Raw genomic sequence first — 18,923 nt, 5'->3', positions numbered from 1 at the left:
TTACACTTGGAATACTGTTGCATTTCTACAACATATTTTAATCATCATAATGTTATGTCGACGAGTGTACATCTGCACTAACAAGAAATGTTTTCCAACTTCAGCAATGCATTTCTTAATGTGATCTCACTCTGGTGCTGTAAAATTCCTCAACACAAGGTACCATTTCCTCTTCTAAATCTATAGAAGGAGCCCGCAGGCTCAAAAGTATGGAGTGTTTTCCGGGGGTCTGGCCACTGAGGATGTTGAGCTAATAAAAAGTGACACTCCCCGAGAGGAGACAAAAAGTTGACATGAAAAGTAACAATGACACTGAAGGAGCTATAAACACATTCAGACAGGTAGACAAAACAACAACCATCATTCTTTGTGAGCTGGTTGCCTTGGAAACCAGCTCACAAAAGGGAGTGGACCACCAGGAGGTCAAAGTTCAGTGGGTCATGGTGGAAATGCATTCTGGGGTGAAAGGACATTTTGCAATGAAATATATGACAAATTTTATCATCAACAACTTGGTTGTTAATGTTAAATTTTAAATGCAACTATCAGTTTCTTTGTGCGTAACATGTGTAGAGGATGGTATAGTTTGAAAATGACTGTCTAAGCTCATAATGTCCATCCAAGGAGCTTCCAACCTTGCTCCGTTTTTCCTGAAATAATTTTATTTATGAATCCTGGTTTATGATCCCTAGAAATCTAGAAGTTGTGCTTGTAAGAATAATAAACTCTCTCTGCATGCACACTTTTAACTGCAGCAGTTCTCTGCAAACTGGTGTTTAAACCAAAATCAGTTGTCTATTAACAGATGTTGTTCACAAGAGCACGTGTGGTTAACTGGAAGTCATTAACTAAAATGTTAGACATCAGACACACATAAATAGCCTTGACTGTGCGGTTTATATGCTATCTAAAGAGCACTTCTGTTATAGCACAGCTTGAGAACAACTGCCGTGAGAACAAAGAAGTGAGGTAAATATTGTTCGCTGAATGGTTCAATTGCCAAAAATATAAATGTGTTTGTGTTCTGTTCTGCATTAATGAGGTGATAGTTAGTATTTAAGCAGCACAAACCTGCGCCTAAAACATTGCATGTCATTGTTTAGGGTTACAGCACACATATTGGCCCTATTATTTTTTATTATGAGGGGGAGCCATTTAGTGACTGGATGTTGTGTTTAGGGCCTTGAACATCCTGGCACACAGTATGACTATAGATGAGTAAACATGTTGTCTTTGCTTTGAAGATTTTGTGCAAAATTATGGAGATTTTTCCTCTGAAAGGTTTGGAAGTAGACAATATCATTAATAATAATAAATGGGTGGGAGAAATAGTTCCAGGAAAAATGTAATTAATTGTTTGCAGAATACAAACAACTCAAATGACAACTGAACCCCTGTATGAATCACAAACATGTTAGACCGTCTTGACATTTTGTTGCCATAACAACTGTAAAAACAGGTATGCTGGAGATGATGTCTGAGTGTGGAGTCAATGGGCAGGTACCGTACGTTACCAGCTGAGAAGCCTTGGCACTGGACTGATACTGCTCAGTCAGTGAGTCAGTGATGACGAACAAGACAGAAGCTGTCACTCAATGCCGGAGCTCTTCTTACGTCGGAGGTGTTTCTTAATGCAGCTTCTCAAGGCTGATTGTTTTCAGTGGAAGCCCTGCACTCACTCAGCACGTCTCATATGCTTATATCCTGCAGGGAAACTGAAGTCCTGTGCTAAACAATAAATCAGACCCCCTCTTTCTCGCTCCAATCCTCCTATTTTCAGTCATCCATGTCGGCCAGAAGAGGGGGTATTTTACGGTAAGCCTGGGCCCCCTGTTTTGACAGGGGTAGTAAATTGATAGCAGGACTGGTGGAGCTGAGTCAACAAGCAGCGAGATTTTTTTTGTGTGTGGGGGGGAGAGAGAGGTGGTTGGCCAACCTCGTGCTACTCTTCTAGGCTGCTGGGAAGCTGCAAGGAAATCCTGGCAGCTGTAATCTTTTACTGGAAGATGTTGAGATGACCCCTTTGCCTTGTGTGTGCGTCACAGAGAAAGAGAGAAGCTGGATTCGGTGTACCTCACTTCCTCACAGCCAGAACTTCACTGCTCACAGGCTGTGAAAAGACTTCGCTCCACAACAAGAAAGAGTGCGAGGGAAAAGGAAAAGATAGGCCTTGTTGATGTTATACGTAGGGTGAAATTACAGTTGGCAGTGGTGGGGAGGAGAGTGTTATATGGGAAATGACAATGAAAATACAGCATGTGGTATTTAGGAAGGAACAGGGAGGAGACAGGGAGGGAAAACAGTAAGTGAGTCACTACAGTTTGTGTACACAGACAATAAAGTTTCTCTTCCTCCTTTCTTCTGTCATTTTGTCTTTATCTTCCTTCCTATGCTGTGCATCTCCCCTGCCTCTCTCTCTCTCTGTCCTTAAAAAGGAAAAACAATTTGTCAAGGCCCCATCTCCATTTCCCGCCCCCCCTTCCCCGTCCTTGGGCTTGAGTTCTTCACTATTATGTTAGTTCACCGCCTGAGCAGACCGGTTTGCTCAGTTTTACAATAGGACCCAGGCTGGCAGACGCACAAAGGTGCTACTTCTTTACTTGGGGCCTGCAGAGAAACTGAAGGAGGGTATTGTTGACAAGCCCCGGCATTACATCAGCCCAGGCATGCATGCAGACACACACATACGTTGCACAAAGAAATCACAGCAATAGACACATACACACATCCATGCAAGCTGTTTATATATTCATATCTGTTTTTCTCTTTCCCTCTCCAATGCTCACACACACACACACACACACACACACACACACACACACACACACACACACACACACACACACACACACACACACACACACACACACACACACACACACACACACACACACACACACACACACACACACACACACACACACACACACACACACACACACACGTATGTCCACACAGGTATGCAACAAAAACAATGAGGTCCTGCTAAACTGGGTCACCAAACCTAAGTGACTGTTTGTCACGTGCCCTCACTTCCTCATAAGAGAGGTTGTTTCTTTTACTAATGATTGATAGGTTAAATAGAAGGTTTCACAGCTTTTCCTCTGGAGACTTTTATCCACATTGTTAACTGTGCTCTGCCGTAACATGTATGGAAAAAACACGACAGCTATTTGTTTGGTCTCAGAGTGAATTTTCTCTTTCAGAGGACCAATGTTTGAGCAACACTTCTTTAAACTTTCAGTTGAAAGGCTGCGTCTGTGTGTAACTGCAACATAATATTGATACAAAATGCTACGCATGCATGTGCCTTTTGGTGTGTTTGAGTTACGTGCTAAATGAGAGTTGCGACACAAAAGAAGCTTGTCTGTCTTTGTGAATGCAAACACGGCACCACTGTGAGTGCTCACAGTTGAGACACAACATCCATTCTGCACCATTCACTGAGAAGCAGTAATAAGTAGTAACACAGAGAACAGATGAAACTCTTTTACCACAAAGTGAGTCTATTTTTCCCTGGGTGAATATGGTCAAGACCGCCTCAAGTTGTCGATTGAGCTGGGACTAATTCAGTGTTTCCCCTTTATAAAGCTAATGCAGGGAAATTTGTGGTTTGGTGGTAAAGGCAGTCCCTGTGTTTGATTCCTAAAATCACCCATCTGCACTTCATAGCGTACTGTATCACTGCTCACCCCGAGGCAAAGCTCACTGATACACCTCTTTTCTTTGAGTTGACAGGCCTGACAATGTCAGGCATGCAGGAATTGTATGCACAACAACTCTTGCAGTTTTTTTTCTGCTTCTGTGGGATGCTCTCTTGGACTCATTTTCTTTCACTTTTTCAGATGATGTCAGGAAATGCCAGTGGGGAGAGACCTCAAGAGATCCTCCCGCCATGAAAAATGTGTTTTCATGAGATGGAGAAGAAACGGCTTTAGAGCATCAGCCGAGGGGATGAAGGCACAGAAAGGGCCGATGAGGTATTGCCTCAAGAATCCTGATTAAAGTGCGGTCCACATAAAACTTGTTTCTCGCCTTTTAAAGCTGCAAAATCATTGCTTTAGTTGAGAAATCGACACGGCATGCATTCAAGTTAAAAAAAAAAAATTTGGGTGCAAAAGCTCTAAAATTCGTTGTCATCAATCCCAATCTTTTGGTAAAACTGCAGAGCCTTTAACAGTGTTTGGGTGATACTTTGGTGCCAAAACTGTGGGCTACATCTCTGCCTCACTTCAATCCTTCCCCTTCAGCGCCGGCACCTCGTCCATTGAAATTCCACTCCTTCGGCTGAGTTTGTGAATGAGGCATTCTTGCATATCCATGGCGACCGATCTCCAGACTCTCTGGAAAGCTTGCATAGAAATGAGAAGTATTAATGAAAGACGCCGAGGCAAGGACGCACGCACGCGCGCACGCACGCACGCACACGCTCTTTCTCTTCAGCGTGACAGAAAGCGCAAACATTCCCACGTGATGATGGAGTTTGCTCCCTCCCTCACTGCGCGCACAATAGCGCGCTGGTGCACCTCCACGCGCACACATTCGCTGAGTGGAGTCTGAACTCGGTCAAGACTTAGAGGTTGTAGTCAACTTTCCACTGTAAAAACGTTGTTCTAACACACAGAGGAATACGGTATATTTGCAGTTGCTTGGAAAGGGAGAAAGAGAGAGCTGTGTTGTTGTTTTTTTTCTCCTTTTCTTTTTCAAATGGAAATTACACGCGCGCGTGAAACTTTGGCTCACTTTTCTCCTCAGTGATCGTCAAGACTGTCGCTCGAAACATGCCGGAGCGAATAAGCATTTCGGACTTTGTGGTCCTGACAAACGAGGATTTGTCTTCGCCGGGGACTTCCAGTTTTCAGTCTAAAATGAGCGACTGTCGGAACACGGTTTCAGCCGTGGAGGAGGTGAGAGCGGCGGAAGGCGGTGGAGAGTGAGGCGTGCACCTTTTGTGTGTTGTTTACCTGTCCATAGAGCATTCTAGGATTTTTATTATTTTTTATTTTATTTATTTATTTATTTTTCTCTCTCTCTCTTCCCCCCCCACACACAAAACGGTTATATCAATACAAAAGCTAAAGCTACCTAATGCTAATTGCAACAGGACACATGTGCAGAGGAGTAGGTGCAAGTTGTTTCTGTCTGCACACAACTGGTGTTGGGGAGAGACACGAAAAGCCTGTGGTGTTAATTTGAAGGGTGTCTTGTGTGCTCCGACTCCACCATCTTGATGTAATCGGTGTATGTTTTTTTTTTTTTTTTTTTTTTTTTTTTTTTTGCACTGTCTGCAAATTGTTGTGTTCTCTGCACTGCACTTCAGGAAAGCCTGGATGGTACCATGCACAGTGATTGAGTGCAGGCTGGCCCGGTTCAGCACACAAAAAAAGAGAGTAAAGGTTACGTGAGGTAATGTAGCATAGGGATCGTTTACTTGGCCTCGTCTTCAGTCTCGGGGGGGGGTGTCAGACTGAGAAGGGCCACAAACGGAACACATCCATGGCAGCCCATAAGCAGACATGCCAGAAAGCTGTATGGGCATTTGACAGAAGAGGGGTGGAGGGGGGGGGGGGGTGTTGTGATTGTAAACATGCCCATAGTGTTTGTCCGTGTTTGCAAGCATGTCTGAGGAATAGTTTGTGGCTTTTTATTTTTTTTTTTTTTTTCCCCTGTTTGAATTGTTTCTTTGCCTCAAGGCTTGTTTGAGATTGTTCTGTGTGCATTTGTGTTTGTTTGAAATCTCTTCCGAGAGCTCCACGGGCAAAGAAGGAAACAGGGGAGGCTGCCACGAACTCCGCCATAAAGCAAATAATTCAAGTGTGCACACACTAGTTGATCTTTCCTTGTTTGTGTTCCTTGTGACAAAACATTATGGATTAGTGGTCTGGTGTACAACAGATGGATTTCTGCTTTTGGTTGGAGTCGCATCACTTTGAATCACGGCTAAAGCTGTTACAAATTGAAAACCGGGGAGAATTATGCTGGAATGAGATGCACCGTGTTTGAAAATGATTTCTCACGTAATGGCTGTTTGACCGGAATAAGTCTGGGTAAAACTTTGAATACTTTATTTCATGCGTCCTTTAGTCCTCGCACATAGCCGGAGAGAGATGAAAGGTGTTCCTCAGGACTTCCCTGTCAAGAAACGGTGACATGGAGACTGCTGAATCCTGGGTTTATACAGACAGCAGTTTGAGACAGCTGGCTGTTGCTTTTTATCTGGGACTCATGTCCTTATTTTTGGGCACAACACACTGGAAAACACATAGCTGGGATTGCTGTTTGGGGAGGGTCATGCTGGAATCCTACACTCACATGTGCACACCGACAGATGTAAGTGCAACAATCTCTGTATAGATAGGCGGATAGATAGATGTGGTTATTATATTTAGTCTGCTCAGCAAGGGCTCGCTTGATTAATGGCCAGAGTAATGTGTGGGCATGTGTGTGGTTTATGGCATGGGAGACAGAGAGACCATTTAGCTCCCCCTACACCCTCAGCTACTCGGTACTTATTTCTCCTGATTAGAGACAACTGTAAATGAAGAAAGAAATAAGGGGTTGCTTCATTTCCCACAGCTACTGTATAAGGATGTATGTTTCCCAGAAATGTTTAAGAACAGATTCAAATAAAAAAAACATTTTTAGTTTAAAGGAAATAGTTGATGTTTACCAAATGATAAGAGTGTCATCATCTGTGGTAAATACGGGTCAAGTATATGTATGCTGCCGGCAGTCGCATACACACCCTTATAGCAGGTATACACAACCCTGCATGTGGGCACAAAAAGGTGCAGTAAAAGACACTAGTTTCTCAGCACAAACACGTGTAGGGGTGGAGTTATCCTCTCCAGAAGGGATATGTGTAATGCTCTTTGACAGTTTGTCTGTCTCGACCGATGGGTGGGTTGCCTGTCTGTGTGTCCTTGTGTCCTGATTTATTTAATAAAATTAAACAAACATGTTTCATTGACCTGCACCAGCTTGTTTCCGCTGTGGATACCATGTCTGCCAACCAACTTACCAAGCACAGGAAACTGTAACGGCAGCATCCACAAGCACCTCCCGTCTCCAGTCTCCTCTAAATCTCTTTCCCATTCTTCGCTGCCTGTAGCGTCACATTACACAAAACCCACACACCACCTTTTAACTAACGAACTAACACTTAGGGAGTGGACTTGACCAGGAAGGACTGGAGTGTGTAAACAACATAATATAACAAGGCAGAGTTTCTGTTAAGTCTAGATTACTGGCTCATTAAAGCTATTTCTGAGGTGCCGCAAGTCTCGCTCATTGAAACAAGTGACTTGTGTGAGGAGAATAAACAGGAAATAGTTTCAAACCTTGCTGGTTTTGAAGAGATCAAATGTTTAAATACAATGAGACCTTTTGACTATCTGCATCATGTCTACATCAGGTCCTATTTTCTTGCAGAAGTACCCCAATGTGGTTTCAGGGTGTGAACTCAACTTGAAAAGTGACAGATGAAATAAAATGCAATGACATCATTTGGGGCTGCACATGAAAGTGTAAGGCAGATGATTGTCGTGTTGGTAAATGCTTACTCACCTGTTTGCCTGAGTCACAACCGTGAGAAAATTTAACAGACACAGTTTCTCAATTGTGTTTCTGGACCATGTACAATATAGAAATACATATCAACATCACAGTTATACTGCAATATATGCAAGAAGAGATACGTTTTGACAACCCTTAGGATGTAGTCATTTTAAGTGCAACAATCTTTATTGTATTTACTTGTATTTGTCTCTGTTTCATTGCAGTCTCTGGAGATGGACCTCACAACTCTGCAGAAGATGAAGAAGATTATCAAAGCTATTCACACTTCTGGACTCTGTAAGTGTAAATATATGACGCATACTATTGTCTCATTCACACAAGACATCCGTGCTTGAGAAAACAATTAAAGTCCAAGCCCTCCTGCTAGTTTTTTTTTTTTCCACAGCTTTCATACACATTACAATTCATCACCTTAAAACAGTCTCCTTACTATCTTTTTTTTGGAACTTGTATCAACACCTGGACAAGGTGACGTGCAAGAAAACTCAACAAATGCATAGCAAGTTGGCCTTGATTTGGGATTGTTTTGTCAAACCACTGTCTTAGAATAAGCTTTCCCATTGGGATATCGTACATAAGTTATGCAAGTGTAATAATACATTGTTACACTCGAACTTTTGGCAACTTATGCCACATAAGAACTTAACAAAATCCATGAAGAGTGATTTCTGTCACTAAAATGAGCTATGTCGCCACAGTAGCGATTTTTCGGATAAAGGTCAACCTCTATTATGGTGGAATAAGCTGTTCACTGCATAGGGGAGCCTCCACAATTCATTGTACAAGCCTGGTTCAGATGACATCATCAAGCTGGAGTGGGCAGTGGTGTTTATGAGTGAGGCCCCTTGTTATGGGACCGGGCTGCGTGGGATGACGGGTGATTGTGTTTATATAAAATGCAAAGTCTATGGTTTTGTGGTGTATGTATGTGTGTCTGTGTTAAAGTAAATGGCATGTGTGGTTTTGGCAACAACACGGTGCTCAGTTCAGTGACCACTAGGTCACTCAGTGATTGTTTTCCGAGTCTGCGTGTGTCATGTAGATATACGTCACCATAACTGGATCTGTTACATGTGAGCATGCATAAGACATGAGTGTTCACCTCAAAAATGTCGGGGAGAAACAGAATAACTGCCTGAAATATTTTTTTTATTATTATTTTTATTGCTTACAAGCCTGCTTCCCTTTTCGAGGCCTCTACTCATAGTTTTTAGTAAAAGTGACTCAGCGAGCCAGCTGCCTAGAATTAGGCAACCAGATACAGTCAGAAGGGCTACAGCATCTGCAGAGAAGTGCTCCATCATTATTACTTCTTTCCTCTCCTTCTCTAGTTCCTCCACTGTATCTAAGTAGAATCATATGGGTTAGTTCCAGTAATGTGACATTAGGTGGGAGCCCCCCCCCCCTTCAATCATTATGTTGTTTGAATCCCTTAATCTGTCCTAATGTTAATCATGGATCAACGGTCTGACTCACGACGTGCTTCATATAGATCAAGTCGTACGCCCCCTCCTTCCCCCGTGCTGGCCGGTTGGCTCTTGATTGTGTCACATGCAAAATCACACACACATGGTGAGATATTCTCCTCTTTCATTCTCTATTCCCATAAACGCTAAATACTGCTTTTCTGCCAAGATGCTGTGGCTTGTGAGTCTGTGTGTGTTCTGGCAGAGCAGCGAAAGAGCAGAGTTGCTCTGGTGGTATCTGGCAGTGAAAGGTCAGCTGTAAAATCGTCGTCGGAGCTACTCAGTGACTCAGGTGTTTGTTGTTTGGATAGTTGCATGCATGTAGTTTGTTATAATATATTTTAATGACCACGCAAAAGAGCTCAGTTCTCCTACTTCCCCTCTGCCCTGCAGTGTCGACATTCCTGAATACACAAATACAAAATGTTCAATTTTGTTGCTCTTCAGCCAGTTAGTACAACTGTGTCAATCTGTCTCCCAGCTGCAGTCAGTTGTCTTGAAGTGGAAACGAGAACAGAAGAACTTACTGTACTCTTTCTATTTATGATTGCTTTTGTCTGTTTAGTCGGCTATGGGTGCTTCGACAGAAGCCTGGTACAAATGTTCCATTACTACTACATTACAGTGAATGAAGTGCCATTTTCCATCCATCCATTATCTATACCCGCTTGATCCTGAACAGGGTCACGGGGGGGGGGGGGGCTGGAGCCTATCCCAGCTCACTTTGGGGAAGGCGGGCTACACCCTGGACAGGTCGCTAGTCCATCAAAGGGCCAAGACATAGAGACAGACGGCGACATTGCTAACAACTGCACCACTGTGCCGCCCTTTGTTTGGAAATTTCACTTCAAATTCAATTTATTTCCATTTGAAAAGGGGCACTGTATATTGATTGTATATATTTATTAGCATGTATATTCAAATGTGAATGCACCCGAGTTAGCCCAAAAACGTGTTTTCTTCCACAGTCTATTCACCTGATGTTGTTTGGCATCCAGACATAATCATGATTACAACTCCTTGAATTGTAACTTCTGTTTATTTGTCTTCATTTAAGATACGCTTTGAAATAGTTATAGAGTAAAATCTCATTTAGTTCAGTGTAAACCAAAGTGGTGCTCCAATTCTTTCCTATATAAATTCAACAGACTAAGAGCTTACTAAGGTCATGACCTTTGGGAAAGCGACCTACAAGCCCAAGAGAAACATGGTTCTCTAAGTGTTTGCCTGTCTCCTGCTCCAGAATGGGTGTAAACCGGTACTAATTTATCCCACATGCTTGTCTTGTTAAAATATTCCTGAGGCAGCATGGCAAGTCAGCCTGCCTCTTTCACATTTTCTGCACATGTAACGAAAGTTTAAGTCACTTTTTACCGTCTGCCTCTATAATCACCTTCTGTGTGCATGTCTGTGGTTTTTTTTTTTTCAGCACATGTGGAAAACAAGGAGCAGTATACTGAAGTGCTGAATAACCTGGGGAATAGCCACCTCACTCAGGACAACAATGAAGTCTCCACAGGCTTCCTCAACTTGGCTGTCTTCACTAGAGAAGTCACAGCCCTCTTCAAAAATCTGGTGAGAAAAGAGTGGATGAAAAGGGGAAGTGGCCAAATTAAATGTCTACTAAGGAGCTTCATTCACGTACACAAAACATGAAGGACTTCTCAGTCCATAAAGCTTATCCATTACAGGGGAAAAAAAACAAACTCCAATGATTACATCATCTCAAAGTTTTAATAAGGAGTAAGTAAATCAGCTAAATTTAGCAAACACTGTGTGTGTGCCTGCACGCATACATGATGCACGGAGGAAAGGGGTTTTCAACAGCTGCATGGTTGCGCCTTTTGAGTGGGGCAGTCTGGAACCCTCCCACCGATAGTTTCTATGGCGATGATAATTCATCCCAGACCTCGGTGTGTTAGTCAGCACATGCACACACTCGCCTGCTCACATACTGCTTACAACGTGTCAATCAGGGCCTCACAGGGAAGACCAGGCCTTACAGATGTGAAAAGGAAGTGGATCAGAAAGACTAAAAGGTCTTAATGCAGTGTTTTTGCGATTGCGTACTTGTGTCACTGTCCCAGTGTGGCTATAAACATGCATGCATTCATCTGTCATCTGTTCAGGTGTTGACACTGGGAGCTGGTATTCCCCCTGTGCCAGAACTCAATGTAGTAACTATTAGTTACCTCACTGCTTGGATGCCAACCAAAACAATCCTACCAGTCTCCAGACCTCAGTGTCAATATATCAAGGTTAGCTCTGCAGTCAGCTCGCGGAAGTGGTTGTACATTATTTATGTTAAGAGCAGGGGGTAGCTTGGTTGTAATTCACCAAAACTCATGGAAAGGCTGCAGTTTCCTTCACAGAGAAACTCTGTAAATTTGGTCAACTGGAGACATGTGGAAATGATGAATAATGTATGTAGCCATGATGGATGCCAAAATAATGATATACGGACATGGGGGAGTCTGTAGTAATTATATATTACTGTAAAGTACAACCTGTGGAAGTAATGATGGCTGTTTTGTGATTTATTCTCCCCAGATTTACAACTGAGTTCATGTCATCTGCATCCAAACCCCAAATTAACCTGAACTTGCACTTTACTCTACACAAATACTTAATTACAATCATTGTATCATCATCATCCCACTCGGTTCCAAATGTTGTAATGGTCTGGGTTATTGCCCAGTTTTTTCTTTTGATCACTCACCAGTTCAAAGTGACTGCATCACCATGTTTTTGGGTCATCCACAGTCATTCCGAGAAATGAAAGTCCGTAGGGAGATACAGTAAGAGTGTGTGTTGCTTGTGTGTGCGCGATTGTTTGCTCATACTGCAGTCAAGAAGAGCCATGTGTGACGTTGTGTGGAATATTTTAACTTTCCTCACTCATTGTACCGTTCTCTTGCATGTTTCAGGTGCAAAACCTCAACAACATCATGGCATTTCCGTTGGAAAACGTGCTGAAGTCAGAAATCCGGGACAGCAGATTAGTGAGTTTGGAATTTATTACAAATTCATTTAATAAAAGTTAAACATTTTCCGGCCAGACGGGTATGCGCGTTATGATGACTTGCTTTAGGACAGAGAGACTAAAACTGCCTTAGAGAGAAAATCCATCCTTCAATAGGTCTCGAAAGTATTATCCAATTCTATAACATTGTACAGTTCTGTTTATTATTTTCATTTTTTTCACCACTGTATCAATAGAGACACTTGGTCTGGCAATATTGATAAACAAAACATTTTTCGCAAAACTACATTAATATAGATATGCCACAATGCTGAAGGCCCACGTTACCCTCCTCCCCCATCAAAACAAAACAAAAACAAAACAAACAACAACATTTCAGACATCGTAGCTTTACAGAAATGGTAGTCAGATTTTAGTTTATTTTCTATTAATAAGGTCATGTGCGATCTATGCAAGATGCTAAATTTCTGTGTATATAGACACAGGACTGTACTGTCCAAAATGTATAAAATATCACAATGTGAAATCTGTTTTTAGGGTGGATTTCCTCTTTAAGAGGATAGTGCTGTCTGTCTGTGTTGTAGTCGCTGCTGAGCCAACTGAAAGATATTGGATAATATGAGGTTATTTATGCAGCTTAATGAGTAAGACCTTGCTGAGCTCCAGCACTGAACTTATCTGTTTTGCCCAGTATTTGGCCTTTTGATTTGCCATGCTAACAGACTAGAGAGTAATAACAGGCTAATGCTTCTGTAAGCTCCTGTCACTGCCCTGTGTTTTACACAGCTGATTCGACAGCTGAACATTGCTTCATTCTAACTGTGAAGGGAGGCATGGTGCCACTAAAATCCTGTTCAGCCAGAAAGCAGACGACTTTGCATAATATGAGTAACCATGTCTTGTTGCATTAACTGTCTGGCTCTACTCAATCAGATATTAACCAGTAGACAAGGAAGTACTGTAAAACACAGCCTCACCTGTGTACTCTTAACTAATTATGAGGATATGTTATTGATGGAGGCCTTGTCTTGCCATGTCTCGTCTCGTCTCGTCTCGTCTCATCTTGTCTTGTCTCGTTTCGTCTTGTCTTGTCTCGTCTTCTTTGCTCTGCTGTGCTCTGCTCCCACAGGAGCTCAAGAAACATATGGAGAAGAGCTGGAAGGACTACGACATAAAAATGTAATTTACTGTACTCTTAACAGTTTGTTTACTTGCACTCATATGGCTGTTTGGTGTGAGAGTGTAGCAATATTCTTCATCTTGAAGCGTCCCTATTGTCCTGGGAGAAAAATAACTTCACGTGTTAGAGAGACATGACGGCTTCAAGAGAATCACATCACAGATTTACAGTTATTTCTCATCTGTTACTGGGTCACAGAAATTGGTGTAGCAGCAGGTTCATAGGATAATAGCTCATCCCCCATGGTCCTTCTCCATTACATTGCTATGAAATAAAACTGAGGCCCTCACACTTTACAGCCATCATTTGATCTCATTCTTACCGTGGTTAAAGTGTTTTATAATGCTGTAAGGAGATTACACCTCCCCCCATTGTCTTTCAACCAACTTCTTCTACTTCTGATGAAGGAGAATGAGTTAGTGGAAAAAAAACAACTTTAGAATGTGATGAATAATAGCAGCTGTTTGTCATTACAGACAGTTTATCACTCAGAGTAAAAAAAACAACAACCTGTGACACATTTTGCATGTAAATGAATACGATTTTCTGTCTTCTATCATTCTTTCTGTCCTTCCCTTCCCCCCATCAGAGGCAAGCTTGAAAAGGAGAGGAAGGAGAAGACGAGGCAGCTGGGGCTGATCAGGACAGAGGGTTCAGATGGAGGGGAGGACATGGAGCGAGAGAGGAGGACTTTGCAGCTGCAAATGTGTGAGGTAGGGGACGAGTGCCAGTCAAAATATCAAACACCAGACACCTTTCACATACCTGTGGTGGACTTAATTTAGTTCACATGGGTGGTCTGCCCTGTGGATTCCATATTCCATCCATGGTTGACTGGATGCCCAGGATTGTTCCCTTTTGTGTCTCTCCAGTATTTCCTATGATTTAGTTCGTAAAGTTTTAACATGGGTTCAATTACATCTTGCAGAGTTCCAGTAGAGCTGGGTCATATACATTAGAAAAAGAAAAATTCAAAAGCAAGCAAACATCTTCATGACGTGTGAATGAAGGCCAAATTGGGGGAAATTGTTGTGAAGTGCACTGGCAGTGTTGTTACATATAGGTGGTGTACTAGTGTAAATAGAGCCACAGAAAACCCTGAGAAAAAAAAGTGTCCAAAACTGACTGAGACCAGCTGTTGAGACAAAGAGGAGAGGCAGGGAAAATGGAATTTCCACTTGTTGCAAGCCACCCCTAACCCTCAATCGCTGTCTTTCTTTCTTTCCCCCTGCATACATAGAAATGCTCAGTATATACACAGAGGAAAAACTTTGCTGAGATGCTTCAGCTACAGAGAGACAGATGAATTTGGACTTGGGTTTTAAAGAGCAAAGACAGTGTAGTCATTCCTTCCACACAGCTAAAACCTCATAGCTTTCCCTCAAAGCTCCTTTCTTCCCTTTAGAATATGAACTTAGACTGAAGACAGGATGGAAATGATTCACCAAAAAAATCTGCACTGTGTTTGTGTTTTTCATATTTGAGTGAAGACTCTTTACAGTTTCAGTTTATGAGGTTCACTGAGTAATGTGGACCCATTTGACCTTTCTATGAAGAGCTGTTATTACTGAGCTGTTTTTAACTGTTTCTCTCTATGCTTTCAGTATCTTTTAAAGATCCAGGAGCTGAAGGTGCGTCAGGGCCCTGATCTTCTCCAGAGCCTCATCAAATATTTCCAGGCCCAGCTCAGGTCAGTCTCAGCAGACATTGTTGTTTTTTTTGTTTTTTTTTGCATATCTATTTTGTGCCAGGTGTGAAATAAGAAAAAGAAACAAAAAATACAGACTTCTTCCTGGCCTAAAAAAACATATGGATTTGATCTCAGCTGAGCTTCTCAGTGAGGGATTCTGCATAAAAGCTGAGGTTCTTTGGTTTTCTCTTCTGTTAACCATTTACTAATTGTAATCATATTGAGAGTTTGATGTGGGAACGGAGCTGCTTACACAGCTTCAGCATGTGATGTTTTGGTTGGTGCGAACTAGGATGTTTGAACTAAAGAACTGTATTGACTCAGCACTTGTTCCTTTTCTGATCTCAGTTTCTTTCAGGACGGGCTGAAAGCTGCAGAGAACCTTGCTCCCTTTGTAGAGAAGCTTGCCAGTTCTATTCACACGGTAAGCATACAGAAGGCTCTACTTTGGGTTTATCTCTCTACCAGCATGAATGTATTCAGTGTTTACAGCAGTAAATGTTAGTCCTTGTATGGCTGGAAGTGGTTTTGTTATCATCCAGTGTTGCTATCATTTTACACGAATATTTGTAATGATTAAGAGGTCAAAATTTATGGTCAGTGTGAGCGGTAGTTGTCCTGTCTGTGTCAAACTGATCTTATCACAAAATGCCCACACATTCACATACCGTACTAACTGATGCTATCATATCCCCAATCCACCCAGCCCCCCCCACACACACACACACCATCTTTCTTTCTTTATTTTCTTTATTTGTCATCTGTTGCCGAGTCACAAATTTTTTAAACTGTACCCAAAGAGGCTCTTGCAGTAAAGCCCTCTCTCGTCTTTTAGTACTTTCCTTCTGTAGCACTTTAACACTGTTACTCTTTGACAAGAGCCAAAACCTCAGCATCTTTACCCCTCTGTAACCTCCCCCCAGCTCAACCCACAGGCAGAGTCTGTAATTGGAGTCTATTCCCATAAATGCTGTCCCCTATTTCCAAAAGATGAAACTGAAAGTATCCCTCATTTTCATTCTTTCCTGAGTGCACTTCTATTTCTCCAACCACTCTGACATGCAGTCTGCACAAAATTTGACGTACTCCCTTTCCTGTGTAGAGCACTGGAAACAGACTGTTAACGTTAGAGGTTTACTGGGAACGTTAGAGGTTTTTCTGGTTCTTCATGGGCAGAACACAGACCCGCTCAGACATGCCAGACCTCAAGCTCAAGAAAGAAATTCAGATAGAATCTGTTATGTTCCAGAGAAAAATGCTTAAATATTACAGTCAAACCGGCAGATGATGCACGTGAGACCGGTCACTCTGCTTCTTCTACAAAAAAAAGCGAAACCCCCAAAGACTACACGCCCAAGTACTGAGCTCTGTTGTGCATTATTTAGGCCATTACACAAAGCTCTGATGGATTGCCATTCCACACCCAGAACAAATAACAAAAGCATTGTATATGATCGAATGAATATCGGAGAACACAAAACCTGCTGTTCTTCCAACTAATTATTTTTAATTGTTGCAATTGTGTGTGTTGTAGGTGCGTTTGGACCAGGACGAGGAGGTAAAACAACTCACTCAGTTGAGGGATTCACTCAGATTACTTCTGCAAGTGGAGGGGAAAGAGGTATGTTAATTTATAATGTATCAATATTATTTAGATTTTTATACACTTTATACACTTTATTAATACATACAGTATAACCAAAGTAGCCTGAGTTGGCTCTCTGTAGCTTTTCTGTGCTTTAAAAAGTTTGGTGGCAGATGGCTTTGATTTGAAGCTGATCCAATTACTTTGTCTTGCCACAGTAGTTCTGTCTTGTTTTAAATTGTCGTGATCCGCAGAACTGGCTTGAAGCCTTTGAAGTAAAGTCCTAAATCTTTGTTTGTATCCTAGGAGTACCTGAATAGGAAAAATTCCGGCAACGGGTACAGTATCCACCAACCACAGGGAAACAAGAAGTATGGGACAGAGAAGTCTGGCTTCCTGCTCAAGAAGAGTGATGGGTGTGTAGAAGCATTAGTTAGTGTCAAATATCAGGATATAACAAGCTGTTAGAACGCAAGTATTGTATTGGAATTTAACATACTTGATACGTAAGGAGACAATATGGGTATTTTCATAATTTATTTGTATGGTAACGGTAAAATGGGCTGTAAAATCATAAAAAAACATTTTTAATTTATCTTAGCCCATTAATAGGACAGATTTTTGTTACTGCAGAACTTAAGGGCTGATTTAAATATCTACCTGTTCATGTTTTAACATTTTAAAGTACTCAACAATTCTTACTAACACTGTCAAAGTTAGAAGTGATCAGAGCTGGGAAAAGAGTAAGCAAGGATGTGTGGAGAGAGAAGGGCAAACTCGAACTCAGTCTACCCCAGCTGGACTTCATTATTTTGAGATGAGGATTCAAGCAGGGGCCCCTCCTGTGGAACTTCTTGGCAGACTGGCTAGCTGAGTGGATCCAACTTTTGCGTCATGCACACACACACATACACAGAGTTAGATTACTGTATGATAAGAAGAGGGGATGTGGTGCAGCAGGGCGAATGGGAGTCGGGGGGAGAGTAAGAAGTAAGGTTCTTCAGGCCGCTGACACAAAACAGAACACGTTCTCAGCCATTTTACCTGATTCAATCAAGATGATGAAAACAGGAGTGAAGCACTGTGACTGAGGATAAACTGGCCCAACACAGTGATTTAGATCATCATCACTCAATCCAAATGTACATGTTGATACCGTTTTGACTTAATGCACTACACACAAATTACCCCATGGTGATAATCTTGTAGCAATAGTATGTGTACAGTATAATATATATATATATATATATACTTTTTTGTTAAATTGGGACTTCTTTCTTTGTTGGCATTTCATCTTGCAGCATCAGGAAGGTTTGGCAGAAGAGGAAGTGTGGAGTCAAATTTGGATGCCTGACTATTTCCCACAGTACGGTGAGACCTAATTGGTGCTCTCGAGATGATACATGCCACATGGGCTTAACTGTCACCAGGCATTCAGCAAATACTCAGAGAAAAGTATATCTGTCAGTTGAATTCTGTCCAAAGTTCTCCACTACATGTTGACATACATGTGTTTGTCTTCAGATCAATCGACCGCCAGCCAAGTTGAACCTACTGACTTGTCAGGTGCGACCAGACCCAGAGGACAGGAGGACCTTTGACCTGGTCACCCGTAGGTTCACTCTTAACTTTTGACCCTTAAACTTTCTCCTCGACATATCATCATTAAAAACTCTAAAGAGTCATCTGCAGCACAGCTGTGTGGAAGTTTGTCTCTATGGTCCCTATATTAACAGAAATAAATTAGGATCTGAGACATTTTACTTTGGCATAAACACCAGACATTCTTTATGATTAATATAAAATGTGAGATGAAATAGGGGTGGTTGTGTGCTTCATGCTTGTGTTATGCAATTTTTTGTCATGCAAACTTTATTTCCACCATCCTGTTGTCTTTTAAATCCCCTTCGCTCTATCTCGAACACATGGCAATTTGGGTTTTACAGATTCTCCACTTAAATTTAACTGCTATTTTTCCTTCTTCATAGATAACCGGACATATCATTTCCAGGCAGAAGACGAGCAGGAATGTATGATGTAAGCATAAAAACTACTGTATGTTCATGTATTTTCCCACTTTACAAGCTAGTTGTTACATGTCATGCCCCTTTTGTGATGCCTCTATGCTGGCGATAGCCATAGCCGGAGGCATTATGTTTTTGGGTTGTCCGTCTGTCCCGTTCTTGTGAAAAATATCTGAAAAATTTAGGGAATTTCTTCAACTTGGCAAAAACATTCACTTGATACCAACAATGAACTGTTAAGATTTTGGTTGTCAAAGTCACCATCACCTCATTCTTGCTGTGGAAAGGGGCTTTTTCATCGAAGATATTAAAGTCCTCCCGTCCCGGGCAAGTATCGTACCTGGAACCTTCTGACTGGGAGGCAACAACGCAAACAAGTGCACCGTTGATCGGTCTTCCATAATATGTCCAAAATAT

General features: G+C 41.9%; 1 protein-coding gene across 1 annotated transcript; it reads left to right on the top strand.

Annotated features, from left to right (window-relative positions):
- Positions 1-4,657: 4,657 nt before the first annotated feature.
- On the top strand, positions 4,658-18,523 carry LOC138625946 (arf-GAP with SH3 domain, ANK repeat and PH domain-containing protein 3-like). The gene is made up of 13 exons (XM_069707278.1): positions 4,658-4,907; positions 7,782-7,854; positions 10,474-10,619; positions 11,972-12,046; positions 13,157-13,206; positions 13,797-13,920; positions 14,812-14,897; positions 15,246-15,321; positions 16,432-16,518; positions 16,789-16,898; positions 17,784-17,853; positions 18,007-18,094; positions 18,471-18,523. Exons 1-13 carry the CDS (start codon positions 4,782-4,784, stop codon positions 18,521-18,523), a joined length of 1,164 nt encoding a protein of 387 aa, XP_069563379.1. The 5' UTR covers positions 4,658-4,781.
- Positions 18,524-18,923: the final 400 nt, after the last annotated feature.

The sequence above is a fragment of the Brachyistius frenatus genome, unplaced genomic scaffold (assembly GCF_029030835.1).
Source record: "Brachyistius frenatus isolate BFR_SWC_R1_liver_20210118 unplaced genomic scaffold, ASM2903083v1 Contig_67, whole genome shotgun sequence".
NCBI classification, from domain to species: Eukaryota; Metazoa; Chordata; class Actinopteri; family Embiotocidae; genus Brachyistius; species Brachyistius frenatus.
The sequence above is the reverse complement of the archived record's forward strand: the minus strand, read 5'-3'. Positions and strand labels throughout refer to the sequence as shown.

Bases quoted from the DNA above. Each gene is read 5' to 3' on its own strand.
- LOC138625946 (XM_069707278.1), top strand. From the start codon at position 4,782: ATGCCGGAGCGAATAAGCATTTCGGACTTTGTGGTCCTGACAAACGAG. The intron at 15,322-16,431 runs GTAAGCATACAG...TGTGTGTTGTAG, and splicing joins TTGCCAGTTCTATTCACACG to GTGCGTTTGGACCAGGACGA. The intron at 16,899-17,783 runs GTGTGTAGAAGC...TTCATCTTGCAG, and splicing joins CTGCTCAAGAAGAGTGATGG to CATCAGGAAGGTTTGGCAGA.